Source organism: Lepus europaeus, chromosome X, assembly GCF_033115175.1.
Source record: "Lepus europaeus isolate LE1 chromosome X, mLepTim1.pri, whole genome shotgun sequence".
NCBI classification, from domain to species: Eukaryota; Metazoa; Chordata; class Mammalia; order Lagomorpha; family Leporidae; genus Lepus; species Lepus europaeus.
In genome coordinates this window covers 51,997,008-52,024,368 of record NC_084850.1, presented here as the reverse complement: position 1 = coordinate 52,024,368, position 27,361 = coordinate 51,997,008, and the positions used below count along the sequence as shown (strand labels likewise).

At 37.9% G+C, this 27,361-nt stretch overlaps 1 protein-coding gene across 14 annotated transcripts in view; it reads right to left on the bottom strand.

Moving 5' to 3' along the window:
• Positions 1-27,361, bottom strand: part of PAK3 (p21 (RAC1) activated kinase 3) — a 327,862-nt gene that overhangs the window by 38,692 nt on the left and 261,809 nt on the right. For 12 of the 14 annotated variants that reach the window (XM_062184453.1, XM_062184446.1, XM_062184447.1 and 9 more), the window contains 2 exons: positions 12,156-12,293; positions 1,406-8,052 (listed from right to left, as the gene is read on the bottom strand). In XM_062184453.1, coding sequence (XP_062040437.1) covers positions 7,963-8,052; positions 12,156-12,293 — 228 coding nt within the window. In that variant the 3' untranslated portion in view covers positions 1,406-7,962. Of the gene's footprint in view, positions 1-1,405; positions 8,053-12,155; positions 12,294-27,361 lie in introns of those variants that run through there. The other 2 variants (XM_062184457.1, XM_062184458.1) reach the window with 1 other exon arrangement.

Below are 27,361 nucleotides of genomic sequence, written 5' to 3'. Positions count from 1 at the left end.
TAAGGATAGAGAAATAGTTGGAGGAAAATTGCCAAAAAGTTTACAAAGGTGTAAGACTAACAGTGAGAGAGTCCACATGGTAATTAGTGCACATGGGCAGTAGAGAACTTGGCTAAAGGCTAGCAATTGGAATTCTCATTCACTTGCCCACTCACATTCACAGAAAATGTTTCACTTTCAGTAAGAAAAATAAAGCTTCCATGTAAGTACAGAGAATAAACAAATTACATTTGGTAATATAGATATAATCCATTTGTAGATAATGTAGTACTAGTGCATATCCACATAGAGGTATAAAATTATATCCATACAAAAGTATAAAATTATATACACATGCTTCAGAAGGAGCATACTATACAAGTAATACTAATGGCAAGATCCTGCGGTTTGCTAAATCTCCAGTGCTCTTGTATTGAGTTTTGAGGACTTGAGAGTCTCCAACAAATCTCATTCAACAGGTACATCCAACAGCTTTCAATGGACTTTACTGTCATTTAATCACATTTAGAAGTGATTTTTTTTTTTGACAGGCAGAGTGGACAGTAAGAGAGACACAGAGAAAGGTCTTCCTTTGCCGTTGGTTCACCCCACAATGGCCGCTGCGGCTGGCGCGCTGCAGCCGGCGCACCAGGCTGATCCAAAGGAGCCAGGTGCTTCTCCTGGTCTCCCATGCGGGTGCAGGGCCCAAGCACTTGGACCATCCTCCACTGCACTCCCGGGCCACAGCAGAGAGCTGGACAGGAAGAGGAGCGACCGGGACAGAATCCAGTGCCCCGATCGGGACTAGAACCCGGTGTGCCAGCGCCGCAGGCGGAGGATTAGCCTATTGAGCTACGGCGCCGGCTAGAAGTGATTTTTAAAGGAAAAGTTATCTTTAGCAGAAATATCCTCAGAATCTGACACATAGCAGAATTTCATTAAACATTCTTAAATGAATGAGTAAAGTAGCTAATGAAGGCTCTCAGTAATATGGATTTGAAACTTTGGTGCCCTATGGATCTTGATGCCAGGTATAAAGCAAAAATTAAATATTATGCAGATAGATTTGTGTGTTCAGAATTTTCTCAGCAGAAATAAATTCAAAACCAAATTATTTATTTTATGTGATAAAGGTTGTTTTCCTTTATCTACTTTAGGGATGTACCAGGCTCTTACCCTGCATTGATTACAGACATTTGCCTCCCTCACCTCATGCAAAAACCAGATGGAGACTCTGGGTCTGAGTTATTTCTTAATAGAATCTACAGGGCATTTTATGAATTTCTCACAAGGTTTGGCATTTCTGTGCCTCCAGACCTGTGAGACAGTGCTACTCCTCAATGTATACAGAAGGTAGAATGGCCAATAACAAGGAGGTGAGTGGAAAGGTGACAAAAGAAAGAAGCACCAGCTCACTGATGTTTGTCATTTTTATTTGCAATACTTTAGGTCCAAGTTTCAAACTGCAATATTTTTTACACTCAAGACACAGTCATGCACAATCCATATTCAATTTTCTATTGCTTCAACCACAATTTAAAGTAACAATATTGGAAACAAAAATCTTTAAAAAGATCAAATGCTGAGGTCAGAAGGATGGAACCATACCACCAGCAGGTCTACAAAAGAAATAACTTACTTAAAAATTTAAAAAAAGACCATAAATACCCTTAATCCAAAGTTACAGAAGAATTTCACTACACATGGGTTTACAGATAACACATTTTGACAAAAGTAATGCACAGCCAAATGAGATACAATTTTGATAAACAATGAAAATGTAGATCCTCCTCAACTTGTTTTGTCTGGATGTTATGAGTATAATCCCAGTAGACATCAGTACCCTTATGATCTGGCTCCTTCTGGCTAGTGTACTGAGATTTAAAACTCAACCCACTATTGGTTACAGGATTCTGTGAAAGATCTTATCATCACTAATGAACATAGTATATGCGGGTCCATAAAGCACGCCACACACAAGCACACACATTGAACTTGAATTTTGTACTCAGGGCTGGTTGGCACTCTGTTGTAGGCAGAGCGCTGGGACTATCCACTAACTTCCAGTTTACCTTCTTCCTACTAGTACGCTCCTTCAACTGGCCAATGACTGAGGGAGTTGTCATCAGAAATGCTATCTTTGGTTCCCAACAAGTGAGTTTACCAACACGCCTTAATGCTAATAGCATGCAATTTTTCATATTTCTCTCCAACTTGCATATGTTTAGGTCCACTCTTTATAGTCCCAGCCATTAAAAATGCATGGGTTCTGCCAGTTTGTGCCATTTATGAATTAAACTTGATAGAGTCCAGCACTGATTCATAGGAAAGGAGAGGCCCAAGTACAGTTCTGTTCTAGCAAGGGTGACAGTATATTTCTGTTCTAGTAGCAAATACCGGCCACAGCTTAATGAAAACCAGACTTTACATGCATAGTGTATGGAAAATGAAAACTGGGAACACTTAACAGAAAAAAATGGACATTAAAACAAAAACAAAACAAAACAATTGTGAGTGAATTGGAAGGCTGCCACAAATTTTGTCAACATCTCCTGGTATTATTAGCCTCATTTACTTGAGTTTTTCATCATATTATGTAGTTCTCTTGTTTAACTGCAATGGAAGAGACCCAGGCTTAAGCATGTGATTTTTGCCATCCCTTCAGCAGGCTGCATTTGCAAGGCAGCCTATAACACCATGGAGTGCTAGAGATCTTGGAAATGCATTGGAGATCATCTAGTTCAATATCATTATTTTATGGATGAAGAAACAGCCATGGAAAGGTTAAGAGAATTGCCCAAGGTCACGCAGCAAGTTAATGATAAAGCCCATATTAAAATTTAGGTCTCCTTCCTAGGGTAGAATTCCTTCCACTACATCTGATTTATTCTCTGTAATTGCTCTTGATTTCCTCTTAGGGACTAAATAAATCAAGTGAACATGGTGCTTGCCTTACTGCTGGTATTAAGGAATAACATTCACCCAATGGCAGCTTCCAAAGGAGACTGATGACACCAAACCCACTTCTATAAGTTTATCTTGTAAGTTCACCCAAATTAAATGTCAGTAAATGCTACAAGTTGTATATACTTGTACACAGAGTTGTACACTTGGAGGTGGTACCTCAGTTCCCGCATTTGCAGATCCTGTTAGACATTGTTTAATATTAAACAGACATTCTCAATGCATGAGAAGTTGAGTTCATTTGGTCACTAAAGGAATGTGGATCAGAAAAGGAGTGAAAAAGTAAAACAAAAAAAAAGATTGTATCAGAAACAAATCTTTTATGAAAAATTCCTTCACAGGAAAAACATTTCCATTATTTCCAAGGTCCCATTTATTTCCTTCCCAATCCACATGCAAATATATGTTCAGAATTGTGTGTTAATTTCCCTCCAAATCCCAGGCCCATTAGACTGCCAGTTTACAAACACTGGATTTCAGTCCTCCTACTCAGAGATTGTGAAGTGCTTGCATCACTGCTCATGCCTTGGTTTAACTGAATACTAACTGCAAGTAGCTCAGAAAAAAGATCAGGAAATTAAACCAGAGATGGCAGAAGACTTCCATATGTATTTTTACATCAAGAATGGCCAATGAAACGCCTGTGAATTCTCTAGGTACAGGGTCTGCTTATGTGAAACTAAGTAACATATTTGAAGCCACTATCTCATTTTTAAGGTCCTCACCTAAATTTTCCTTGGTGAGTTAGAAGGAAATTCCTCTGTTTGGTAAATGGACTCCCTTTCTCCTTAAAAGTCATAATTACTGCATACAACTTATAAGTAAGCAAGCAGTACAAAGGCCTATGGAAACCATTTTAAGTTAAAACTGACAGGACTGTAACTGAATGGCAATAGACAGAAACAGTCCTAAATATCTGTATTAGTGACTTCAGGGTCAGCTTTGAATTACACGATAACTTTTATTGAAATGAGTGGGGTTTGCATGTTGATCATAAGAAGAAGAATCCTACCTAAAGGAAATAATATCCTGTTAGACAAAGAAAAGGTGGGAGCTGGGGATTTTATCTTTCTATTCTTCCAAAATTCAACCTAAAAATTAGCTACAATGATCCACAGAGGTGATAGCTAAAACAGACATTATCAAGGGGGATAATCAAATGGTCACCCCTCAAATCTAAAGCAATCAAAACAGACACCTGGATGCCATACCACAGCAGAGGGCAGCCTGTTTTAAGGCAGAAGAATATGTTTGGAGTTCTAGTAGGGACATCTCCCTAACTTTAACTTATAGATAGTAGTCTCCTAAGAAAGCACGTGCCATACCTGAGCGTGTGCCAACCTCAACACCCAGGCAAATATAAAGCCTATGCAATAATTGTAACTAGCAAATACCTGTGCCCTGCATGCTCTGGGCTCTGGCCAGAATGCAACCGCTTCTGGAATCTCTTCTAATTTTCTATAGTTCCCTTTCTGATGTTTGTTTATTCTAAAGCAATATTGTATCAACATCAAAGAAAAAGTTTAAAGAAAAAAATTTCACATAATCCCACCACTCCAACATAACTGATTTCAAAAATCTGTGTTCCCAGTCTTTGTCCATAAGCATGATTATTTTTACATGGTTGTAATCCCTGTTTATGTTATTTAAAAATGATTGTATAGAATCTCTGAGAACTGGCAGCCTCATTAGAAATAAACCCATTGAGCAAAGGAATATAATTATTTACATGATCTTTGAGCTGAGAAATAGCCTTTATAGACAAACATCTCAAACAATCAAAACAGTTATACAGACAACAGGAAGCAATTTCATATTTTTTTTTCTTTTAGCTATGGAATGTGCTTCACAGGGCAGGGATAGATGTGAGGATTGGGTGGTTAAACTCAAACATTGGGTGCAATTCACGAGCCTAACAGAAATCTGAATAAGACAAAGAATAAATACTTGAGTTAAATCTTCTTACATGACTTGGCCATCCAGTAGCCAAAAATGGAACATGGACGTACAAATATTTACAATGACACACAGACAAGATCAGCAAGAACGAAGTCATTACCCAGCATGTTGACTGATTTGAGGGGACAATGTCATCCAAAAATCCTCATGGGATTATGACAACGCACCGGATCCTTGCTACAACATTAATGTTCTTTTCTTTCTTAAATAAATAATCTCTACTGTGCTTCTCACCCTTCCCTGACTTTCCCACTGCCCTTTACCTACCTCAGGACATTTCGGAATCAACATTCGATGATGTGCCCTCATTATCTCAGAGCACACTAGCAACATTAAAGATTTGGATAGACTCACCCGTGTTAAGATGAGTTTTACAAAAATCCAGGGAATGGGAATAAACTATCAACCATCTGGAGTTCAAATGTACCAAACATGAATCCTTCAGCATCATTTTGGCACAAGAAACAGCTTCCCTCTAATACTTATTAGAAATATACATAACTCTCCAATGTAGGGAAGGGACTTTAGAAGCTGTTCTCATTTAAAAATTCATATAGATATAAATTTGCGAAAGTAATGCCTATTGGGATATATCACAAGCAAATTTTGGTACAAAGTGGTGGTAAAGAAGTACCTGGTTCCTCATTGTTAATATGCTGAACTGAAACATAAAGAGCAGCCATTTCTTTGCCTACAGTGATCTGAAGGATCACCGCTCGAGGGTCTCCAAAATAACAACAAAAAGGCCTCCATGACACTAAGGGATGCGAATTGATGACTAGGGCTTCCCAACCAGGTTTTGGGCCCACTCCACTGGCAGGGCATAGTCATCAGTGTACTCAGAGCTATTTGCACCCCAGGTATTTCATTGAATTCCCTGGCAATATGAGTAAGAAATGATTTTAAAAAGTACTCAATTTAAATGAAATAAAAATTAAGGTTTCTCTCTCTGTCTGTCTGTCTGTCTGTCTCTCTCTCTCTCTCTCTCCCTCATTGGAGTAGAGTGGCATTAACAATATCAGGCCCAGACACTTTTTTTCCAAAGTATAAGACAGTATGCTTCAAATTGTCACCATTTGATTTTCTCTTCACATTTGTTATTTTATCCCACTGTGGACATTTTTGGAGGTGGTGTGGTCAAGCCCCTCCAAACTTTTATAGTCAAAGAAAAGAATATAAAATTAAGAAATCCATCAGTGGTGCTGTCTCCTAAACATAAACAAGTGTCCTATGTGGTTAGCAGAAATTCTAAAGAAAGTGTTTTCATTTTAAGGAGTGGCTAGATGGATGGTGAGATGGATAGATATACCTCGGCAGAGAAAGAGAGAGGCCTATTGTCATTGATCTCTTTCCTCCTCTTGCTGAATATAGACAGATTCTATTCAGATTCCTTATATGCTACAAATCACAACGCCTTCTACAGCACAAATTGTTAGGTTTTCAAAGGCTTAGAGAAATAACTTTCCAGAATTATAAAATTGACAATACATTCAAAAAAGAAGCATAGCCTTTTCTACACAGATACCCTCCAGATAATCTTCTACTCTTACAAGATTCAGGAAGTGCCATCAAATCTATGAATAGTGAATTTAATAAATGGTGAAAGAGTCAAATTTTGGTATTTTCCCCAAGCTGCAAAGGGAATTCAGATGGACTGACATTTCCTAGAATATGATTGCAAACCAAAATCTTTGTCAGTGAAGAATTTTAAGATCTTTATGAACATTCTTTCAGAATTCAAAAGCCCAAGGAACTAAGTACAAGCATACCACACCCTGAAACAGAAGTGGATGATACAGAGGGAACATAGTAACAAGTAATTTGAGCTAGATGTTGATTTGGATGTAGTTTTAACTGACTCCCATTTCTGAGTTGCTTACTATGTCTCAGTTGTCCAGATCTTACTTTTTAGTTGCTAAGATGTTATAAATGGTCAAGATAAATAATTTTTAAGGAAATGTTGGCGAATGGGTCCATTTCCCCTGATGTGCCTATTTTACAATGCATATGTCCCACAAGCACAAAAGAGGATTAAATTAGGTATCATTAGCTTTGTTTACTTAATATCCAACAAGGATTGCAATATTATACATGTGTCTTGTTTTCCTTGTGGCACTCAGAGAAAGTCCCATCTTTGTTGAAATATGGCTTTTTCCTATCAGGATTTCCTAGGTCCAGGACCTGGACTCACCCAACAGGGATGCCACAGTTTCAGTGTGTCCTTTTTCAGGGCTCATGAAGGTTAAAAGCTGGTTTATGTGAGACATCCAATACCCTGTTAAGTATCGTTGTGAAAATGTGACAGAATTTCACCATTTGAGCTTTATTTAGATATACAGCTTTTAAAAGCTCTTCCTGAACATACATATTCCTCTCTGCTTTTGGAAAATGTCTTAAAAGAAACCTTTTCCAATACAAATGCAGAAAATTAGGTACACAAACCAATCCACCACTACAGAAGAAGAATAAAAAATTGCAACTCTATTAGGGCATGGACTTCCACATGTTCACCCAGTACTTGTTCTGTTTTTGTTTGTTTGTTTGCTTGTTTTTAATTTGTTTTTGTTTTTGTTTTTTGCTTTCTTTTTTTAAAAAAACATTGACATCTTTTTTTTTTCTGGACATCTAATGACAATGCAAGTGAAAAACATCACATTGGGTAAGGAGTTTTGAAAGAGGTTCGAATGCAAGAGGGACTATTCTCTAACTTAAAAACAAACACAACACTATGAAGAGGGAGTGTGCATCTTTGAGAAACCTTTTTCTTCAAAGTTAATGCACAAAATGAGGGGATTCACTACTGGCTCTTTCGCTTCACGGTGGAAGTGACCACTTGATGGCCACTTCAACATTGCTGCCCTGTTTGGGCTGCGATTCAGGCTTACAAATAAATTACATAATCTGAGGGAGTAGGAAAAAGGCTTATAAGAAGTTTCTATTCATTTGAAAGTTAAAGAACCCCCACCCCATTTGACTGTCTCTTTTTCCATCTTTCCAGGAGTAGAGTTTGATTTCAGTCTTAACTCATGAGGGAGATGGTGAGGGGTAAGGCTTGCAGTCCTAGCGGCTGCTGTTCTTAATCGCTTCCTTTGCAGCGATAATCAGAGGAGTCAGGCTGGAGAGAGGCTTGGCTAATTTTAAAAATGGATGCTGCAAGAGAAGGAAAAAAATATACGAATTACTGGAATTCTTTTCTGCAACAAGGATATTACTTTACATTTGCAACCTGCCCTTTTTTCATTAAAATGTATTTTTTAAAAGGTTTTATTTACTTGAAAGGCAGAGTTACAGAGAGAGAGAGAGAGAGACAGAAAGAGAGAGGGAGAAACAGGGAGAGGGAAAGAGAGAGATCTTCCATCTGCTGGTTGATTCCTCAGATGGTCACAATAGCTGAAGCTGGGCAGGGCCAAAGCAAAGAGCCAGGAGCTTCTTCCTGGTCTTCCACATGGGTGCAGAGGCTCAAGCACTTGAGCCATCCTCTTTCACTTTCTCAGGGACATTAGCAGGGAGCTGGATCAGAAGTGGAGCTTCCGGGACTCAAACCAGCACCCATATGAGATGCTGGCACTGCAGGCACAGGCTTTACCAGCTAGACCACAATGCTGGCCCCTAAAATGTATTTTAGGCACTCAAACATAATTCAATTAAAAATGATGCTTGCTTATGTCCCTCCAATGTTTTTGGAAGCCAACTAGCACAATTCTAAACTCCGTATAAGGATCTTGTAAAGTCGCTGTGTTTTCAATGTTTTTTTTTGTTGTTGTTTAAAAAGTTTTTGAAAGTAGATCATTGTAAACATTTAGGAATAAGAGAGGAAGGAGGGGAAGGGTGGGAGCACGGGTGGGAGGGAGGATAGGGTGGGGAGTATAACTATGCTGCTAAATCTGTATATATGAAATACATGAAATTTGTTTACCTTAAAAATAAATAATCAAAATTTTCTTAACAATAATTGCACATATTTATGGGCTACGATGTGACATTTCAATACCTGTATATAATGTGTACTGATCAAAAGAGGGCAATCAACATTTCCCCTTCAGTGACATGATTTTATGATTGGAGACTGAGCTTCTTTCTTGTATTTGTTTAAACAACATTTACAGGGTTTTTGTGAACTGTAGTCTCCCCACCACGCTGTGTAACACTAGGAACTTTTTCCTTCCATCTAACTCTGATTTGATACTGATTTTCTTAAATTGATGAGTATTTATCTGGAGTAGCACACATGCTTGAAAAAGTGTCTTCAAATGACCACTAAAGAACTTCGCCCTGAAACCAATGGTTTCCTAACTGATAATCAGTTTTGTCTCTACCATTTCTATTCTCTTTTGCACCCCCTTCAGTACTTAATACACATGAAATATCCCTTTCTTCTTTGCAATGCTTTCTATTTTGGGGGCCTATAACAGTATAGGATCTTGGGTCTCTTCTATGTGGATCAGCACAGATTACTCCCTCTCCACCTTCTTCCCTGCTTTTAAGTCCTCCTCCTACCTCCCACAAATACAGAACTGAGTTCTCATCACCTTTTTCTCATTTAATTCCTTACAGATCTGATTTCCTTTTATAGTTTCAACTTACCATCAGCTTTATGGGAATGACTTCCAATCTACATTCTGTGATTGACTTCCGATCTACATTATATGACCTGATCTTGTTTATCAATACTCCTAGTTCAATTTGCTGTTGGATATTTCCTCTAGAATGTTCTTCCACTGCATTGAATTCAACATTTTAAAAAGATACGTTACAAAAAATCTCCCAAACAGGGTACTCTTATGTGGTATAAGCTACAGGGGTTTGGAGTCACCGCACCTTTGCTCAATCCTCACCTCTGTTTACCATAATGGTTAAATGAGGTAAGTGAGAGTTTCTTGTAAGCTACACAGGGGCAAAGAAATGTTACCCATTGCATCTTCCTCTATCATTTGTCTTTTTACTGAATATGAGCATTCAGTTTAATAGCTTGAAGTCATGGTTGTCCCTCTCTCTCTTATGTTCTACATGCAACCAGTTGCCAAGCATTTTCTTCTCAATGTCTTACATTTACCTATTGCTTTTCCTAGCTCAGGCCTAATCAACTTAATTTCAAACTATAATAACCCACCCTTAATCTTCCTACCTCCATTTTTCCCTGTTGCTAATTCTTACAGCGTACTGCCAGAATAACCTTTCTAATAAAAGCTTTCATTATGTTTGCTCGTCAGATATATTCAGCATTTCCCCACTGCTTATAGTCAAAACTCTTTAGCCTGGTATTCAAAGCCCTCTATGGCCTTACCTCCTTCAGCTTCCCAACTCTACTTTAGCTGTGCTTCTTAAGTTCTATTCTTTTACATGTTTCTTGCCCACCTTTAGCCATACTGTGGCACTTCCATCTGAAATCTCTTCTTCTTTTCTTCAAACTACTAAAATGTATCTGTCCTTCAAAGCCCAGTAGACTTCCTTCGTATTCACAGACATCTTCTGATTGGCCTAGCCTACAAAGCTATTTCGTTAATCAACCATATCATTTACTATTTGAACAGCCACTTGGTTTGAATTAGTTTCTAAACAGCCTTGCATTATTTTTTGTGTATCCAAAGAGATTGTGAGCTTCTTGAGACTAGGAGGCATGCCTTTAACAGGGTTAAACTACTGCACTCAGTGCTGAGAAAATGGGAGTTGCTCCACAAAAATCAACTGAAGGATAGATAACTGACTTAGGCTGTATAGAAAGGTACACAAATGTTCCAGAGCAATGTCTCTTTTCCAGACTTCTATTGGTGTGAATGCTACATACTTCTCTCCTTTTAACCTCTAAAATGAGCAACTATGGGTTAATGTTAAAGAATGTAGTTATTTGGATTAAGGATGTATATACATTATTGCTTACATATATAAAATGAAAATATGCAACAAAATTATTAAATTTAGACTCAAAGTATAGTTTTGCATCAGTTATTTGACTGGTTCACGTTAAAATATTATTGGGAGATGACTTAACTAGATAATTAATTCAGTGATCTTTTTAACTGTAGAACTACAATACAAGAATCTGTATCTTCACTCATCCTTGGAAGAAGGCATAACAGGAATGTTATCAGGCTGTAAATGAGGGGTGGTAGGAGGGGTGAAAAGATGTGGAAGTGAAACTCCCAAAAAACCAGATTTTTCATCTGTAATTTGTGGTGGGATTAACAAGAGCATTAATAAAGGGCCAGTCTAGCTTTGACATTTTAGGTCCCTCTGACAATCTGTGAAATACTCACAAGTAGTAGAAAAGAGAATGTGCTGCTTCCTCAATTCCTCCAAATAGGTTTATACTAGGTGTGATTTGGGTTGGGGAGTTTAGAAGTACAGGAACAGATTTTTCCTTGAGAGGAGAGGGCTAGAATAGTATGAATATACAACCAAATGTTGCATCTTCAGTTAGCTTATGTGCTCAAAGTCATGGAGAGAACAATCATTGTTCTTAAATGTTAGAGATCTGGTTTCACATCGCTGAGGAACAGTCCCCAGTAGTAAAACGTATGCAATCCTGATTTATGTGTGATGTATGGAGGGAAAATCAGACAGTTCAAGGCTGAAATCCCAGCTTGGCCATTAAAGGTTTGTATGAGTTTCAGTTTCCAGGTCTTTTAAAATAGATATTAACATCCACCCCATAGAGTTAATGTAAGAATTAAATGAGATTTCCTATGTAAAGGATTTGCTGAATAGACCTTAACTGTCATCATAAATACTAATCCTTGAGAGCTGTGAAACAGACAAATGGTTACAGAGGCACTCACCATTGGATGGTACTCACCCACACAAGCAGGTGCCTGCCATTTGGCATCACAAGCAAAGGGGCTTTGACCAGTAAAGCATAAGAGTAGCAAATGCCACGGAAATAATTGCATAGTTATGTAGAGAATTACCTCCGGCCAAGAGCACCTGCATACAACATCCAGGAGGCACAAGTAAAGTTTAGAACTAACAGGAACAACAGAGGGTTACACTGGTTGTTTTTTCCTTGCAAATTAAGACTCCAGGAAGAACAAAAGAGATGTATAGATTAAAATGCCAACTTCTCAACAGAATGGCAACATATTAATCAATCTCATATTAGAGATATGCCTATACTTATGTGCCTGTGGTTAAAATCAAATGGTAATAGCCTGATGTTAACTAGACATCCCTTCACAGAGTTCTCTTATTGGTAGACGCTGAGGTGGAAATTTTAATGTAACTACTCTGTCTTTGTAATTGTCCTATTTTATTATTACCTGCAAAAGCTCCTTGGCAGATCCTCGCCTATCCACATCCATCTCAAGACAGCGATTTAAAAAGTCACGGAATACAGCTGACAGTCTCTCAGGATTCTGGAGCTCTGGGGTTCCATTAGTGGCTATCAGATATAATGCCTATAGAAAAAAATTAGAAAAATCAATTCAGCACATTCATATGAGGAACATGGGCGGGCACAGAAGGCACAAATTTGGTTTCTTCTGCTTTGTATTCTAGGTCTTAAAATTCCACTTTAGATAAAACACTGACATATATTTCAAAGTTTCTATAGCATTTAGAAATTATTAATCTTGATGATAACTGAGGTGACAATGATGTATCCTTCCTTCAAAAAAAAAAAAACTAGGAAATAAGGTTAAACGAGAGTTGAGCCAGGAAAAATGCATATATAATGAATGTTTGATTAAGCACCTAGGAAATTAAACTAAAGGATTAATTCTAGGAATTCATGACTCTAAAGAGTTGGGGAACACATGCACATACTATCATGTTGACCTGAGTATAACCTCTAGCAGGTGAAATGGAAAAGTGATTGCAATTTACTAAGTGCTTATCTTGTTTGAATAATATTTGTGAGCAGATATGGGATGAAATGAGAAGATTATAGAATTACTTAAGTACAAAGAACCAAAAAATAGCAGTGCCTGGATAAGAGATGATCTGTAAGGCCAAGAGCTGAAATACTTTTGTCCCATGGCAGCTGTATCCCTATAGATTTCCCATGAGGATTTATCTATTATGAGAGGAAATATTAGGAAGCTGAAATTAGTAGTCCTGGCACCTAACAACTATATATCCTATGGTAAAATAATAAGTTGCTAATAATCATATGTATACTTCTGAGATCTTTGCTGCGTGAGGCCACCACTGAGTGTGGTGACAGGATCACCATTCCTAGCCTCGAAGGTAGAGGATTGGACCCAGGACAATGATTAATCCACAAAGGTGAATCCATCTTTTGAAGGTTCTTGATAAAGAGCTATACAAATGTTGGTCTTCCCTAAGCAAACAATTTTAGAGTAATTAATGCATACCAAGCATTAGATACTAGCGATTCAAGGATGAATAAGAGTGATCTTCTTTTCAAAGATGACACAGTTAGTGAGGGAAAGAGACTTTCAAAAGAGTTACAATACTCATGCAATGAGAACAGGGCTAATAGAGGAATGTAGAAAGTGCTAAGTGAATACAAGGATGAAAACAATTTACACCAAAGTTCTGATAAACTTTCCTAGAGGAGGCTGGCATTTGAACAGGGTCTTCAGCCTCAAGGTGCTGTCACCAGGGTTATGCTTGCCCATGTGACCAGCCCCAAAAGTATTATAAGGATATGTTCCTTCCAGAACCTGCTTGGACTTTGCAGCAAATTATTAGCATCTCCTTTTCCCAACAGTGGCTCCTAATACTATTATTACAAATATCTTCATCAAAGTTCTTTGCCAGGCCAGTTTTCATCAGCTGGTGAGGGCATCTGTTTCCAACAACCCCATAGCCACACCTCAGAAAGAATCAAGAAGGATGATTAAATCTAGTAGCTGTATCATGTATCATGCAGCAAAATCAAGGAGAGAGTTTATTAAACATATTTTTCCTGGGCCACCCTAAGAGTTTCTGAGTTAGCAAATCTGGAGAGGGGACCAAGAACTGGCATTCTAATAACTGAAATGGTTGCTCCTAGACCATACTTTGAGAACTGGTTTAATCCACCCAAGTAATTAAGAAATAGGTTAAATAGTCTTGTTTATGTGATCCCTTTGACTCTTAGTCCTATCATTATGATCAATTGTGAACAGAAATTGATCACTTGGACTAGTGAGATGGCATTGGTACAGGCCACCTTGATGAGATTGAATTGGAATCCCCTGGCACGTTTATAACTCTACCATTTAGGGCAAGTCCGATTGAGCATGTCCCAAATTATACATCTCTTCTCTCTTTTATTCCCACTCTTATATTTAACAGGGATCACTTTTCATTTAAGTTTCAACACTTAAGAATAATTGTGTATTAATTACAGAGTTCAACCAATAGTATTAAATAGAACAAAAAAATACTAAAAGGGATAAAGTATTAAGTTGTTCATCAACAACCAGGGCAAGGGCTGATCAAGTCACCGTTTCTCATAGTGTCCATTTCACTTGAAGCTTTACTTAATATATGCTAAATTGATCTTCTGCATATAAAGATAATTGAAAATGAATCTTGATATGAATGGAAGGGGAGAGGGAGCGGGAGAGGGGAGGGTTGCGAGTGGGAGGGAAATTACAGGGGGAAAAGCCATTGTAATCCATAAACTGTACTTTGGAAAATTATATTCATTAAATAAAAGTTAAAAAAACAAAAAAAATAGGTTAAATAAACGATTCCCAAAATTATCTGCACAATAGCATCACCTGAGGAGATTTTAAAACTCTCCACGCTCAGTTATCACTGTCAGACTAATTTAAAAATCTCTGGGAGTGGAACCACTTGCTTACTATTTTAAAACTCTCCAGGTGATTTCACTTTGCAGGCAACATCAAGAACCACTGGCTGAGATGTGAAGAGAGAAAATATCCAGGAAACAACTTGACTGAGATGGGAAGAGAAAAAATATCCAGGAAACACCTGGCAAATTGTGACACAATGCAGAATGTTTTCTTCCCCAAGAGTTTACTTTTATTACCTTATCTCTCTTTCTTCCCTATGAAATTTAAACACACACACACACACACACAGGAGCTTCAGAAAGTTAATGGAAAATGTGTATTATGAAAAAAAACAATGATTTTAAAATTTTTGCACTAAAACTTTTGTCTTTACACAAACATTTTAATTTATCCTCCTATATGTTTCATATGTGTTGTATATATTATAGAAAATATTATATACTATACATTTAATGTGTCTTGGTTTCCATATAAATTAGCTCCTTTACAATAAGCTCCTGTCTTTACTGTATTAATTTTGGCTACATCCAGCTACAGGTTTTGTAGGACTGTGTTAAACCTATATACCTCTATTGTTTTCACAATAAAGAAATGATTAAAAAAAAAAAAAGAACCACTGGCTGAGGACCAGCAGTTCACCCCAGAGTTGACTCAGAATCTCTACATCATCAGCACACCAAACACAAGAGTTACACAATCCCATAGAAGGAGATGCTCCTGTGTAATGATATGAGAATTAAAATGTCATGTGCTTTTACAAAATCCAATGAACCTTTTTGATTTCCCTTTAATTCATTAAAACAATTCACATGTAAACCCCCACCCTCCTCAAAAGAAACACCTTCCTTCCCCCTTGCTCTCCTGTTGTTCAAACATTTTTATTTATTTACTTTTAATTTATTTGAAAAGTAGGGGAGAAAAGAGGGAGGGAGAAACACACACACACACACACAAAGAGAAAGAGAGAGAGAGGATCTCCCATCCACTGGATCACTCTTCAAATGTCCATAATAACTGGACCTGGGCCAGGCTGAACCCAGGAGCCAGAAAGTCAATCCGGGTCTCCCACATGGGTGGCAGGGACCCAAGTACATGAGTCATCATCTGCTGCTTTCCAGAATATACATTAGCAGGGAGTTGAAATCAATAGGGAGTAGAGCTGGGACTAGAACACTGGCACTCTGATATAGCATTGGGGCATCCTTAGTGGCCCTCTTAACTGCTATGCCAAACACTCCTTCTCTCTTTCTCTTTCCTTTTAATTTTTTATTAAGATTTATTTATTTATTTATTTGAAAGACAAGGTGACATACATACACACACACACACACACAGAGAGAGAGAGAGAGAGAAAGGAGAGAGAGAGAGAGAGAGAGAGAGAGAGAGAGAGAGAGAGAAAGTTCCATCTGCTGGTTCACTCCTGAAATGGCTGGAACAATCAGGGCTGGGCCAGGTGGAAAAGCCAGGAACTCCTTCTAGGTCTCCCACACGGGTGACAGGGTCAAGCACTTGAGCCATCATCAGTTCCCTCCCAGGTGCATTAACAGGAAGCTGGATCAGAGAATTTGGGATTGGATGCAGGTTTAACCTGGTGTGCCATAATCCTAGCCCTTTTAATTTTTAGTCGCTTTACTGAGCAAGCAAGAGCAAGTGGCATCTATTAGGATTTCCACATCAAAATACAACTCAGTGACAAATCCTGTCTTGCCTAAAGTGAGATGGAATGGAAAAGGGATGTACAAACTGCTACACAGAATTATTGATCAGGTTGCATAATCAAAACAGATATATTACCTTAAGCTTAGACAATATGTTGTTCTTGGATGAGTACTGCTTGAAGCACCTGTCCTCACAAACCATTAGGACGTCATAAATAAGAGCATCAATTGTTAAATCAACAGCAGGAGTCACTGCACACTTACTCCCCATGTAGGATCTCTGTCCTTAATGTGTTGTACTATTCGAATTAACGGTAAAACTACTACTCAAACAGTACTTTATACTTTGTGCATCCGTGTAGGTGCAAACTGTTGAAATCTTTACTTAGTATATACTAAGTTGAACTTCTGTATATAAAGAGAATTGAAAATGAATCTTGATGAAGGATGGGATGGGAGAGGGAGTGGGAGATGGGATGGTTGCAGGTGGGAGGGAGGTTATGGGGGGAAAAGCCACTATAATCCAAAAGCTGTACTTTGGAAGTTTATATTTATTAAATAAAAGTTTAAAAAAAAGAAAATCGATTGCTGCATATTACAGCTGTTGCCTAGTCCTAAAACCCTCTTATTTCAGCTGGTTACAACTCCTCCAATTCTTTTTTGTAACACTTATTTCACTACCCAAATCCTTCTCTTCTCTCTTCAATCCATGCACAACTACATCAAAAAATGTGTGCCCCTCTTTGTTCCATTTAATGAATCCAAAAATGATCTTAATCATGGTTGTTAGACTAGTGTTGTGCTAGCAATACAGTGCATTGAGAGAACAGTCCTGTAATTTGAAGTAAATTCATAAGTACTATGGAACGAAGGCTACAGATCTTTATAGCACTTCAAAGAACTCATATGTTCTCTTCAGAACTTCTACAAAAAAAAAAAAAAACTCATGATGTTTTGTGTTGCGGGTGGGACTGATGGCAGGGGGCCTTGGTTGGTAGCCTAACAGCTGATTCCTGCTCTTGTAAATTAGCTTTGATCTGCTTACACTCCTTCACTGGTATTCTAGGAATCAAGTGAAATGCAGCCTTTTACCCAACACTATATCACAATTTTTATATTTAAAAATTCTTGATACATAACACTTTAAAGATTGTGTAATGGTTCATCATGTGGATGCACCATAATTAATATTGTGCTGATCAAAAAAATACATGCACTCAGAAAATAGTTGAAACACACCAACACATTAATAGCAGTTCTCTCTTAGTGGCAAGACTATTTGTGACTTAATTTTTAAAATACATTTTTTAAACTTTTATTTAGTAAATATAAATTTCCAAAGTACAGTTTATGGATTACAATGGCTTTCCCCCCACCATAACTTCCCTCCCACTCACTCCCCTCCCATCTCCCGCTCCCTCTCCCATTCCATTCACATCAAGATTCATTTTCAATTATTTTTATATACAGAAGATCGATTTAGTATATATTAAGTAAAGATTTCATCAATTTGCACCCACACAGAAACACAAAGTGTAAAATACTGTTTCAGTACTAGTTATAGCATTACTTCACATTGGACAACACATTAAGGACAGATCCCACTTGAGGAGTAAGTACACAGTGACTCCTGTTGTTGACTTAACAATTTGACACTCTTGTTTATGGCGTCAGTAATCTCCCTAGTACCTTTCTCTGGAGGGAGGAGAGGACTTCCACTTTGACTATGACCCTGTCTGAATAAGATCAAAGTCGGCGAACTCTAAAGGCTTCCATAGCCTTGGCAACTCATGACTAAAATACATTTTTTAATTTTCCAAATTTTCTACAAAGAACATGATTACCTTTATTATTTAAAAACCCTCCAAAACATTATTTAAAAAGTAAATTTAAAAATCATGGTGACCAATTTACATAAAAATCTTCATCTATTTCTTTTTGTCTTCCTAGGATTAAACCTGCTTTTCATCATGTAGTACCCTTTTGAGGGAAACAAAAACCCAGACTATTTCTTTTTCAACTATTGTTTATGTTTTAATTGTAACAGTATTATTTCCAACTAATTTCCATTGCAAAAATCCACACTTTCAGTTATATTATAGGCTAAACTGGCTTTTGTGGACTGGCCTGGGAACCTAATCACAATGTATAATGCAGCTTTTATAGGAAAATGTACTTTGAGTTCCAAATAATTAACTTCAAAATGAACTTTTAGAAAACATCCTGTGAGTAAACTAGGGCCTACCTTAGTGAAGAAGAAAAATGTCTACCCATTGCCCTGCTAATGAGAGACAAATACAGTTGCAGCCAATACAACAATGAGAACAAAAAGGGTTTTACTAGCAAAGTCAAGTCTTTAGTGAAGAGATATTTGAGGAAAGTAGATTTAGACCTAAGTGGTCACATGTTGTTTTTAGTGAACTATTAGAAATCAGACTAGAGGAGCAGGCTTTTGGCATGGCAGTTAAGATGTGGCCTGGGATGCCTGCATCCCATATCAGAGTGCATTTGTTTGAGTCCTGTCTGTACTTGATGTTGATTCTAGCTTCCTGCTCATGCATACCCTGGCAGGCAGCAGAAAATGGGCTCAAGTAGTTGGACCCTTGCTACCTACATGGGAGACCTGGATGGATCCCTAGCCATTGCAGATAATTGGGTAGTACTATACCAATGGCTGAGAGCTATCTCTCTTTTGTCTTTCTGTTTTTCAAATAAAAAAAAAGACTATAGATTTCCCATATAAGTTAGTTGCTTTTCATGTAAGTAAGAAAACATAGAGTCATTCTTAAATTCTTGTCTTTTTTCATTCAGCAATCTTGTTCAGCCCTTAGTGTAATCATTGTACCAGGCTTTATTAATGAAAGTTTAAAGAAGTTTTTCATACCTATCCACTTCTCTCCATCCCCATTACCTTGGATTAGATTGGGCTTCTTGAAATTACAACAGCCTTCTAATTGGTTTTCCTTACTCAAGGCCTTTTATCTTTCAATCCATGCCCCTTAACAATCTTAGAGATGTCATCAAATTATTCACTTCCATGCTTAAAATTTTTGGTTGCTCTTCATGGTCCATAAATGTGGTTTTCAAAGTGTGCTGCACCAAATCTCCCTCAAGAGCAAATAAGAGGAAAAAAAAGAAGGGGGAGAGACAGGAGTAGAGATTCTAGGACCCTAACACAACACCTATCTGTTTCAGAGAAATTTTGGGGTTTTTTTCTCTATTTATTTATGCTTCCATGGAAGATTTCATTGGAAGCAGGGGGTCACTATAGCTGTTTGAAAACAAGACCACAGAACATAGTAAATATTTCCTATCATGGCATATAGGATCCTCTGTAACTTGACTACTGCTCACCTTCCCAGCTTTCGTCTGTTCTCTAGGACCCTTTTTCCCCTTGCCCCACACACGTACACACTGATGATCAAAGCTCACATATTATTCATACCAATTTATTTACAATTGCCTCTGGAAAGGACAAGTGCCTCTGGAATTCAAAGAACAGTTCAGGAACTTATCTTCTCTTTTAGATTAATAAACAAGGTCTGTTTTCTGTCTAAGGTTAAACAATATGATGGTACTTTAACAAGTTCATGGAAAATGGAGCTAAAAGGTAAGTTTATTTTGGTGTGAAAAATTTTGAAATTCCCTTGTATGCATGGATTTCAAATTTTTTGCATCAAGATAAACTTTTAATTCTGTTTTCCATAAACTTTTTGGCATACCCTTATATAGGCCCCATGGCCTACTAATTTCATTTATAGTATTAGAAATACAACCTTTGACCATAAAAATGGTAGCTTTCTTCATTGCAATATACACATGACCTAGAAGTTTCTGATGTTCTAGAATTCTACATTACCTTAAATAACTTACCAATAACACACAAACATTAAAGTTCTCACTGACTGATATACAACTGAATTTACCTAAGTACTAAGAAAAAACTACACAGTTGAAGTAATAATTCAATTTTCCTTATTGGCAATTTCCTCAGTTAAGAAAGATCAAAACAGTCATTGTAGAAGTTACTACATTTCTCCAAAGAAGTCCCAAAACATATGTACCCAATAAATTTTCATTAAAGCAGTTTTGCAACAAGACTAACCATTTAATTAAAAAGCTTTAGTTTGTGACTTCGGTTCATTATAACAGCTTATAAACTTTAGGTTAAGACATTAGAGAACAAACTAGGGGACTTAACATGGAAATGTGTTAGCAACGATGAGAGGCCCCAGCAACCAGCATAAAGACTCATTTTACAAAGAAGATAGGGTGTGGTACAAAAATCTCTTTGTACACTGAATATTTGGAACTCAAAACACATTTTCCCATTGAAATTATGTTATACACTGTGAGTGGGCTCCCAGCCCAGGCCATAGAAAATTATTTAACATACAATGGAACTGAACTATAACATCTGTATAAATATCATGTACATGGGAATTATTAATAGATAAAATTTATTGAATGATTACTATCAACTTCTGTAATAGATTTACTGAACAACTCTTTGAGGTAGACTCTATTATGATCTCCAATTAACTGATAAAGAAACTGAGGCTTGTGAGGTTAAGAATAACTTGTGGTGAGTGTAGTGGCCAAGTCATTAAGACACCACTTGGGATGTCAGTGTCTGATACTGGAGTGTTTGAGTTTGAGTTCCTTCTCTGCCTCTAATCCAGCCACCTGCTAATGTGTACCCTTGGAAGCAGCAGGAGATGGCTCAGTCACTTGGGTCCCTGCCATCCCTGTGCGAGACCCACATTAAGTTCCTGGCTCCCAGCTTTGGCCTAGCTTATCTCTGGCTGTTGTGAACATCTGAAGAGTGAACCAGTGGATGGATGATCACATTCTCTGTCTCTGTATCAGTTGTTCTGTTTTTGAATAAAAGAAATGAAACAAACAAAAAGACAATAAGAACTTGCTCAGTGTTACACAACTAGGAATGGGGCAACTGGTGCTTAAATCCAGAAACTGTGAGTTCAGAGTCCACGCTCTTGATGAGTGCATGATACCACCTACCACCTCTGTTTCTGGTCTGGGGTAGGATTCTCGGAGCAGAGGCAGACAAAGGTGTATAAGCAAATGTCTTACCTGATCCATCTCTACTTGTGCAGAGGAAATGGACTGTTTCAAGGTCAATCATTCTGCACTTGTTTGGAAATGGGGACCAAAGGACAAGTACCCAGCTGGAGGGGTTTCATATTGTTTTCAAGTGCACATGTGTGTGTATGTTGAAGGCTTATATGTAGTTTGTAGCTTGGTTGTTGCCTTTAACCTACTGCTATCCTGGTTTCTTTCTCATTTTAGAATTTTCTACTAACTTTGAATGTTTTATGAGCAAGATTTGGCAATGAGTGATTTGACACCTTATGACTTAGTTTACTTATGACCTGACATCACAAGAGGTTAAAGATCAGAGTGTGTTATGCCTCTGGTGTGTTTATGGATTTCATGAAAGATCCTGGCATAGTTTTTTTTTTCTAAGAAGAGTATAAATAGGACTCAATCTGTAAAAATAAATCACTACAGTATAATAAACATTTTATTCTTTACTTTAACTTATTAAACCCAATATTTCAGTGTGATAGCTGGATAAGCAATATGCTCTAATTTAGCACTCTGCTTGTCTTTCACAGAAGTTTTCATCTGTCACCAAATTATTGGGGCTTTTGCTGTTGCTTAATCCTTAAAAAGCTATTTAAAATGAACCTATCCCCTTATAGGCTGATAGTAAAAGGTAATTAGGTAGTGCTGATTGATTAGGTGTTAGCTTAGCTTTAGAGTGCTCCTTTTAAGCACAAAGGACTGACCAATGCTGCAAGATAAATACCAGACAACTCTGACAATGCATGAGCTCGTTCTATTGTCAGAATTAATAGTGCTTTTTAAAGAAATGTGGACCAGGTTACTTGTGCCCATGAAGTAACTCTAGGCAGCCCAAGCAGTATCCAAGGTTTGAAACTTTAGGGGAGTTGGAAGTAGGAGTGGAAGTAGGCAGAGTCACAGGAGAGGAAGAAAAGAAAAATGTTACAGGAGGTAGAGGAGGGAAGCTATGAAAAGCAAAAGGAGCAGAAACAATAGGGCAAGGACAGGGGCCAAGGGACAACGAGAGGGAAGTTAGCTGGTGGAATTTTAAAAAAGCAGTGAAGTGATGATAAAGTCTAGAAGTATGGGAAGCCAAGGGGACCTGGATCCTAGGTCCCATTCTCCTCTTGCTGCATTTCCCTGGTCCTTTTCACACAAAACTTCACAAAACACTTTCATATTTGATATAACAATTTCCTTGCCTCCCATTTTCTCTTTAACCACACCTAATTTCTAGGTCTAGAGTACTGTTTCACACTATACATTTATTTGTGCCTCATTTCAAAATATTAGAGCAGGATGGGCCCAACTCCCTGAATCTTTGGGGCTTTTCCAAATGACCATATTAGAATCAAAACAACCTGATTGTGATATGATCTGTGAAACATGCATTATCGCTCGCATAAACTCATTTCAACTTTAGTTTCAAATGCTTTTAATCAATTGAACAGTCCTGTACACAATAACATGCTATTCTTTCCATCATACCACAGAGTGTGGACCAAGTATTCCTCCAATAGTTCTATCACTGCAGTGCTCTTTGGTGTTTCAACACCAAGATTATTATCATAGTGGGGTTATTAAGTCACACATGCAATATATTTCACATCATGAGAGCATGTTTTCTCTTGGTAGGACAAGGAGGATCTCTCCATTCTGCAGGATACAGTCTGGAGATGATAAGAGTGGTATCTTAGAGCTGCTTTCTGAAGACAACATATATTCAATACATAGCCCTTTTGGCAGTATCAAAGCCTACCTACAGCCAAAGCACATAGAATCAGAGCAAGGAAACTACAAAGTTCCCCCTTTATTTAAGTAAATCTCATGTGACAGCTCAATATAGAAAGCTAATTAAAGAGAAACTATTCTGGTGGAAGCAAGAAAAGAAAGGAAAGGGGAGGAAAAGAAAGAAAAAGAGAAAAGAAAGAAGCTACAGCGAAAAGAGCAGCTTGAATCCTGGGATAATGTTAAAACTCTTACTTTCTCAGCTACTGAGCTAAGATTGCCTTAATCAATTCAACTTTCTCTGTTGAGAGGCATAGCTAAGATATCTCAGAGTATTCTATTATCAGATGCAAAGGGATTTCTAAAATGAAATTGCAACACAGTTGGAAAAGGTATAGATCAAAGGCCGGCGCTGCAACTCACTCCACCTGCGGCGCCAGCACAGGTTCTAGTCCCAGTCGGGGCGCCGGCAGACCAGGTTCTAGTCCCGGTCAGGGCGCCGGATTCTGTCCTGGTTGCCCCTCTTCCAGGCCAGCTCTCTGCTGTGGCCCGGGAGTGCAGTGGAGGATGGCCCAAGTGCTTGGGCCCTGCACCTGCATTGGGAGACCAGGAGAAGCACCTGGCTCCTGGCTTCGGATCAGCCCGGTGCGCTGGCCGCAGCGGCCATTGGAGGGTGAACCAACGGCAAAGGAAGACCTTTCTCTCTGTCTCTCTCTCTGTTACTGTCCACTCGGAAGGAAGGAAGGAAGGAAGGAAGGAAGGAAGGAAGGAAAGAAAAGTATAGATCAAAACGGCAGCAAAGGTTATAAATAATCTTATCAAGAAAACTCTTATTTTCTTGATAAAGCCATTTTTTGTTTGTAAAAGCACAGATTGCAAAAGCCATAGGATTTAACAAGTGAATGAGCACTTCAGTAGATAAATGCCTATCATCCCACTCCATGATTTGTCTTTTTAGAATAAACTTTGAGTTTGAAGGATTTAACTATATGAGAGAGGCACACCTATTAGGGCAGGAGATACACTGACTAGTTTAGTCCTAAAGCATGCTGTAAGGACTCTGAGGAATAAGGTAATAGTAGGATAAGGGACTATCAGTCTTGGCCAACAGTGGGTTTCCAGTCACCACATTTTTCAACTTTCTTTCCTTCCTCTTCGCCTGGTCAGAGTTTTTTGGGTTTTAGTTTGCTGTGGAATCAATTTCTCCCTTGGCTGTCTTCTGGGTCATAACTCACAAATTTGAACTGTCTGCTTCTGAATTACAATCTAAATGAGACTTGCAGCTTTCCTATGGCTAAGTCCCACTTTCCTATACTGAACTCCTGACAACCAATGATTCTTAAGAGCTGTCTATCTTTTGACAGGCAATTTTTTTCTGATTGAAAAAAATCTGTTGCCATTCTATAATTATTTTAGTTGTAATTATCCCAACTTGCCCCTCGTTTTAGGCATAGGTTTGCCCTCAAAGTAGGAGTGTCAACAAACCATCAATAAACTTTGCTGTTCCATAGTGGCTTACGGAAAAAGAGGGGGAATGCTCCCAGCTCTTCCTGAAATACATTCAAAACAATATTGACTGAGTGTGAGCAAAATATGCTTGCTTCTCAGGCGCTCAGGAAGTTTATGTCTGACTTTAATTCCAAATGAGAACGCGCCATCAAACCCAGACATTCCAATCCACGGCACAGGTTCCAGTGGTTGGAGGGAACTAGAAGCAGTTTGGCCCTTGGTTCCTGTTTTCCAGTTGCTAGAGATTCTCTTATTCTGCTTAACCTCTCTCCCCTAGATATACATACTAACTAGAATCTCCCTTTTCCTGTAAGCAAAAGTAAGAATAACTACCATTCGTGCAGTGCTCTAAGTGTGGGAGTAAGAACAGGAAGCCTCTTGGCATAGATCACAGTCTGAAGTTAGGTTTCTGCCCTCCCTTCTCCCTGGCCATACAAGTAATGCTCTCCTAATCATGAGTACTCAGATTGATGGCTTGAATAGGTACAAATATGTGCTAGGTACTCAGTCAGCAGCTAGCACACTTTAGTGATGAACTCCATTTTTAGGAAAAGCAAAACTGAAAATAGAAAATAACATATAATAGGGGTATTTGCTGAACCAATATGACTTTTTTGATAGTGTTTCTGTACTAGTAAATCAGAGAAGGACATAGAGTGCAGCAGGATTCCAACAAGGCTTTGACAGAGTTACTAGTAAGTTTTTAGAAGAAATAGAGAAATGTGAGCAGAATGACAGCACATTCTTTTCTAGTTGAACAACCATGCTCCAAGAGGTCCAACAGATAATTGTTCATTCCGGACACTGTCCTGTAAGGGCTTGTCACATAGCTTTTTGTATTTGGCCTAGTCCTGGTTGCCATTTTGTTCTTGGAGATGGGAACTTAATGTTACTGTTTCTTAAAGCTCCAGAGGTGATTCTACAATGCAACCCAGGAGGAGAACCACTGGAACGGGATCTGTGATTCAAATACTATACTAAATACTGTTGTAGCACTGTTATTAACTGTCTTCCAGTGATCCAATGTTTGATGCAGCTTCAGATGTTTAAAGAAAGGACACTTAGAGTTCATTTCAACTTAGATAAATGTTAGGAAAATTACAAACAAAGGGTTCCAAAGGCTCCAGTACAGACTTCAAAGTGGATGCCACTGAGACACTTCATAAATGACAAACTCCACCAAAGTGTTGATAAAAACGCCCCACTACGTGTGGAAGCAAAATTAATAAAAAGGCACTGCCTTGGTGCTGAGAAAGAAAAAGGAACCAAAATTTTGCTTTACTTAAATGATTGAGCCTCCCTATTTGAAATTAGTCATTATAATAAACTGTTTTAAAAATCTATACCTTCAATTATCAACAAAGCTGAGATTAGCAGAGCACCAATATTTGATTTACAGATTCAAAGGGGAGATTTAGTTTTTAACCTAGTCACTTTGGCAAATAGAAGGAACAAGGCACTTTATTATTGGAGGCTCTACTAAAAATGTCCATGGGTCACAGAACAACATGTCCAAGGCCAATTATTTCGAGTGCAAAGACTTTAGGCAGTGGGGGATGGTAAGGAGCTTGTCTCCTCTCTGTCTCTGGAACCATACCAGCCTCATAATATCATTACAGTTAATAATTCTCAACCCTTAAAAGGAATTTCTTGAGCAAATTAGGTCAATTAGTACAGAGCAATTTACATTTAGAAAATCCCCAACCACTTTGTAACTGGGGGGACAAACTACCTAATTCTTTGCATCAACAATATGTTAACAGGCAATATTCATAGTTTGTTCAGTTGGAACTCACACAACAAAGACAAAAAACTTGCAGTGAAATGTAAACTACTTTGAAATGTATAATCCCAGACTTTACCTTGAACCTCTCTTCAGTGTTATATGTTCACATTAACTACATAGAGCTGTGCAAAACCCTTCACTCCTTGAGGGGAAAGGGATGTAACCAGTGTGAAAGGAAAGTTGTTATGAGAGTGGTAAATGCAACCTCCTTTCATGATTGGTTAAAAATCACGTGGAACATCCTTTCTTTTTCTTCTTACTTTTCATTCACACACACCTACATATATATATATATGCATAACAACATTTATTACTTTTTTCAGTAACATTTCATAACAATAATATTTTTTCCTTTCTTTTCATTTATTCATTCATTTTTCATTCATTCACATATACACACATATATATATATACATGAAAATTACACATGAAAAGTTTTTCAAAGGGTCTATATTTTGTATGTATATGTTATATATAATAAATATTATATTTTTATATACACACACAATTCAGTGAGCTAAACATTGTGATAGATTTAAACGCATTATTATTTAGATTCCAAGTCGATTCTGCAAGATAGATAGTAGCCCAATTTTACAGGTAAGAAACAGGTTCGGAAAGGTGTTAAATGAAGCTAGGACACAGATCTGCCTGACCATTAGACCACATTGTTTTATACAAGCTGCCCTCTACCACCATCTTCCTTCTGCTTCTTTCACTTCCTTCCTTTCACTTTTCACTACAAAACCTAAAATGGTGGACAAGTAGCATTGGAAGCAAGCTCCAAACAGGCTCATGTTATATCTTTTTATCTCCAACCTCCTCATCGTTTCAGTAACTACAGTTTTTGAGTTCCAAATAAGGGCGTATACTCTGAGACTTTGTGTTTTCTTTAAGAGAACATGAGGGCAGCATATTTGCAATCAAGACTAAAAAGGAACTCCTGGTGCCTAGGAGAGAGAGGCTCAGAAGAGAGCTGGCTCAAC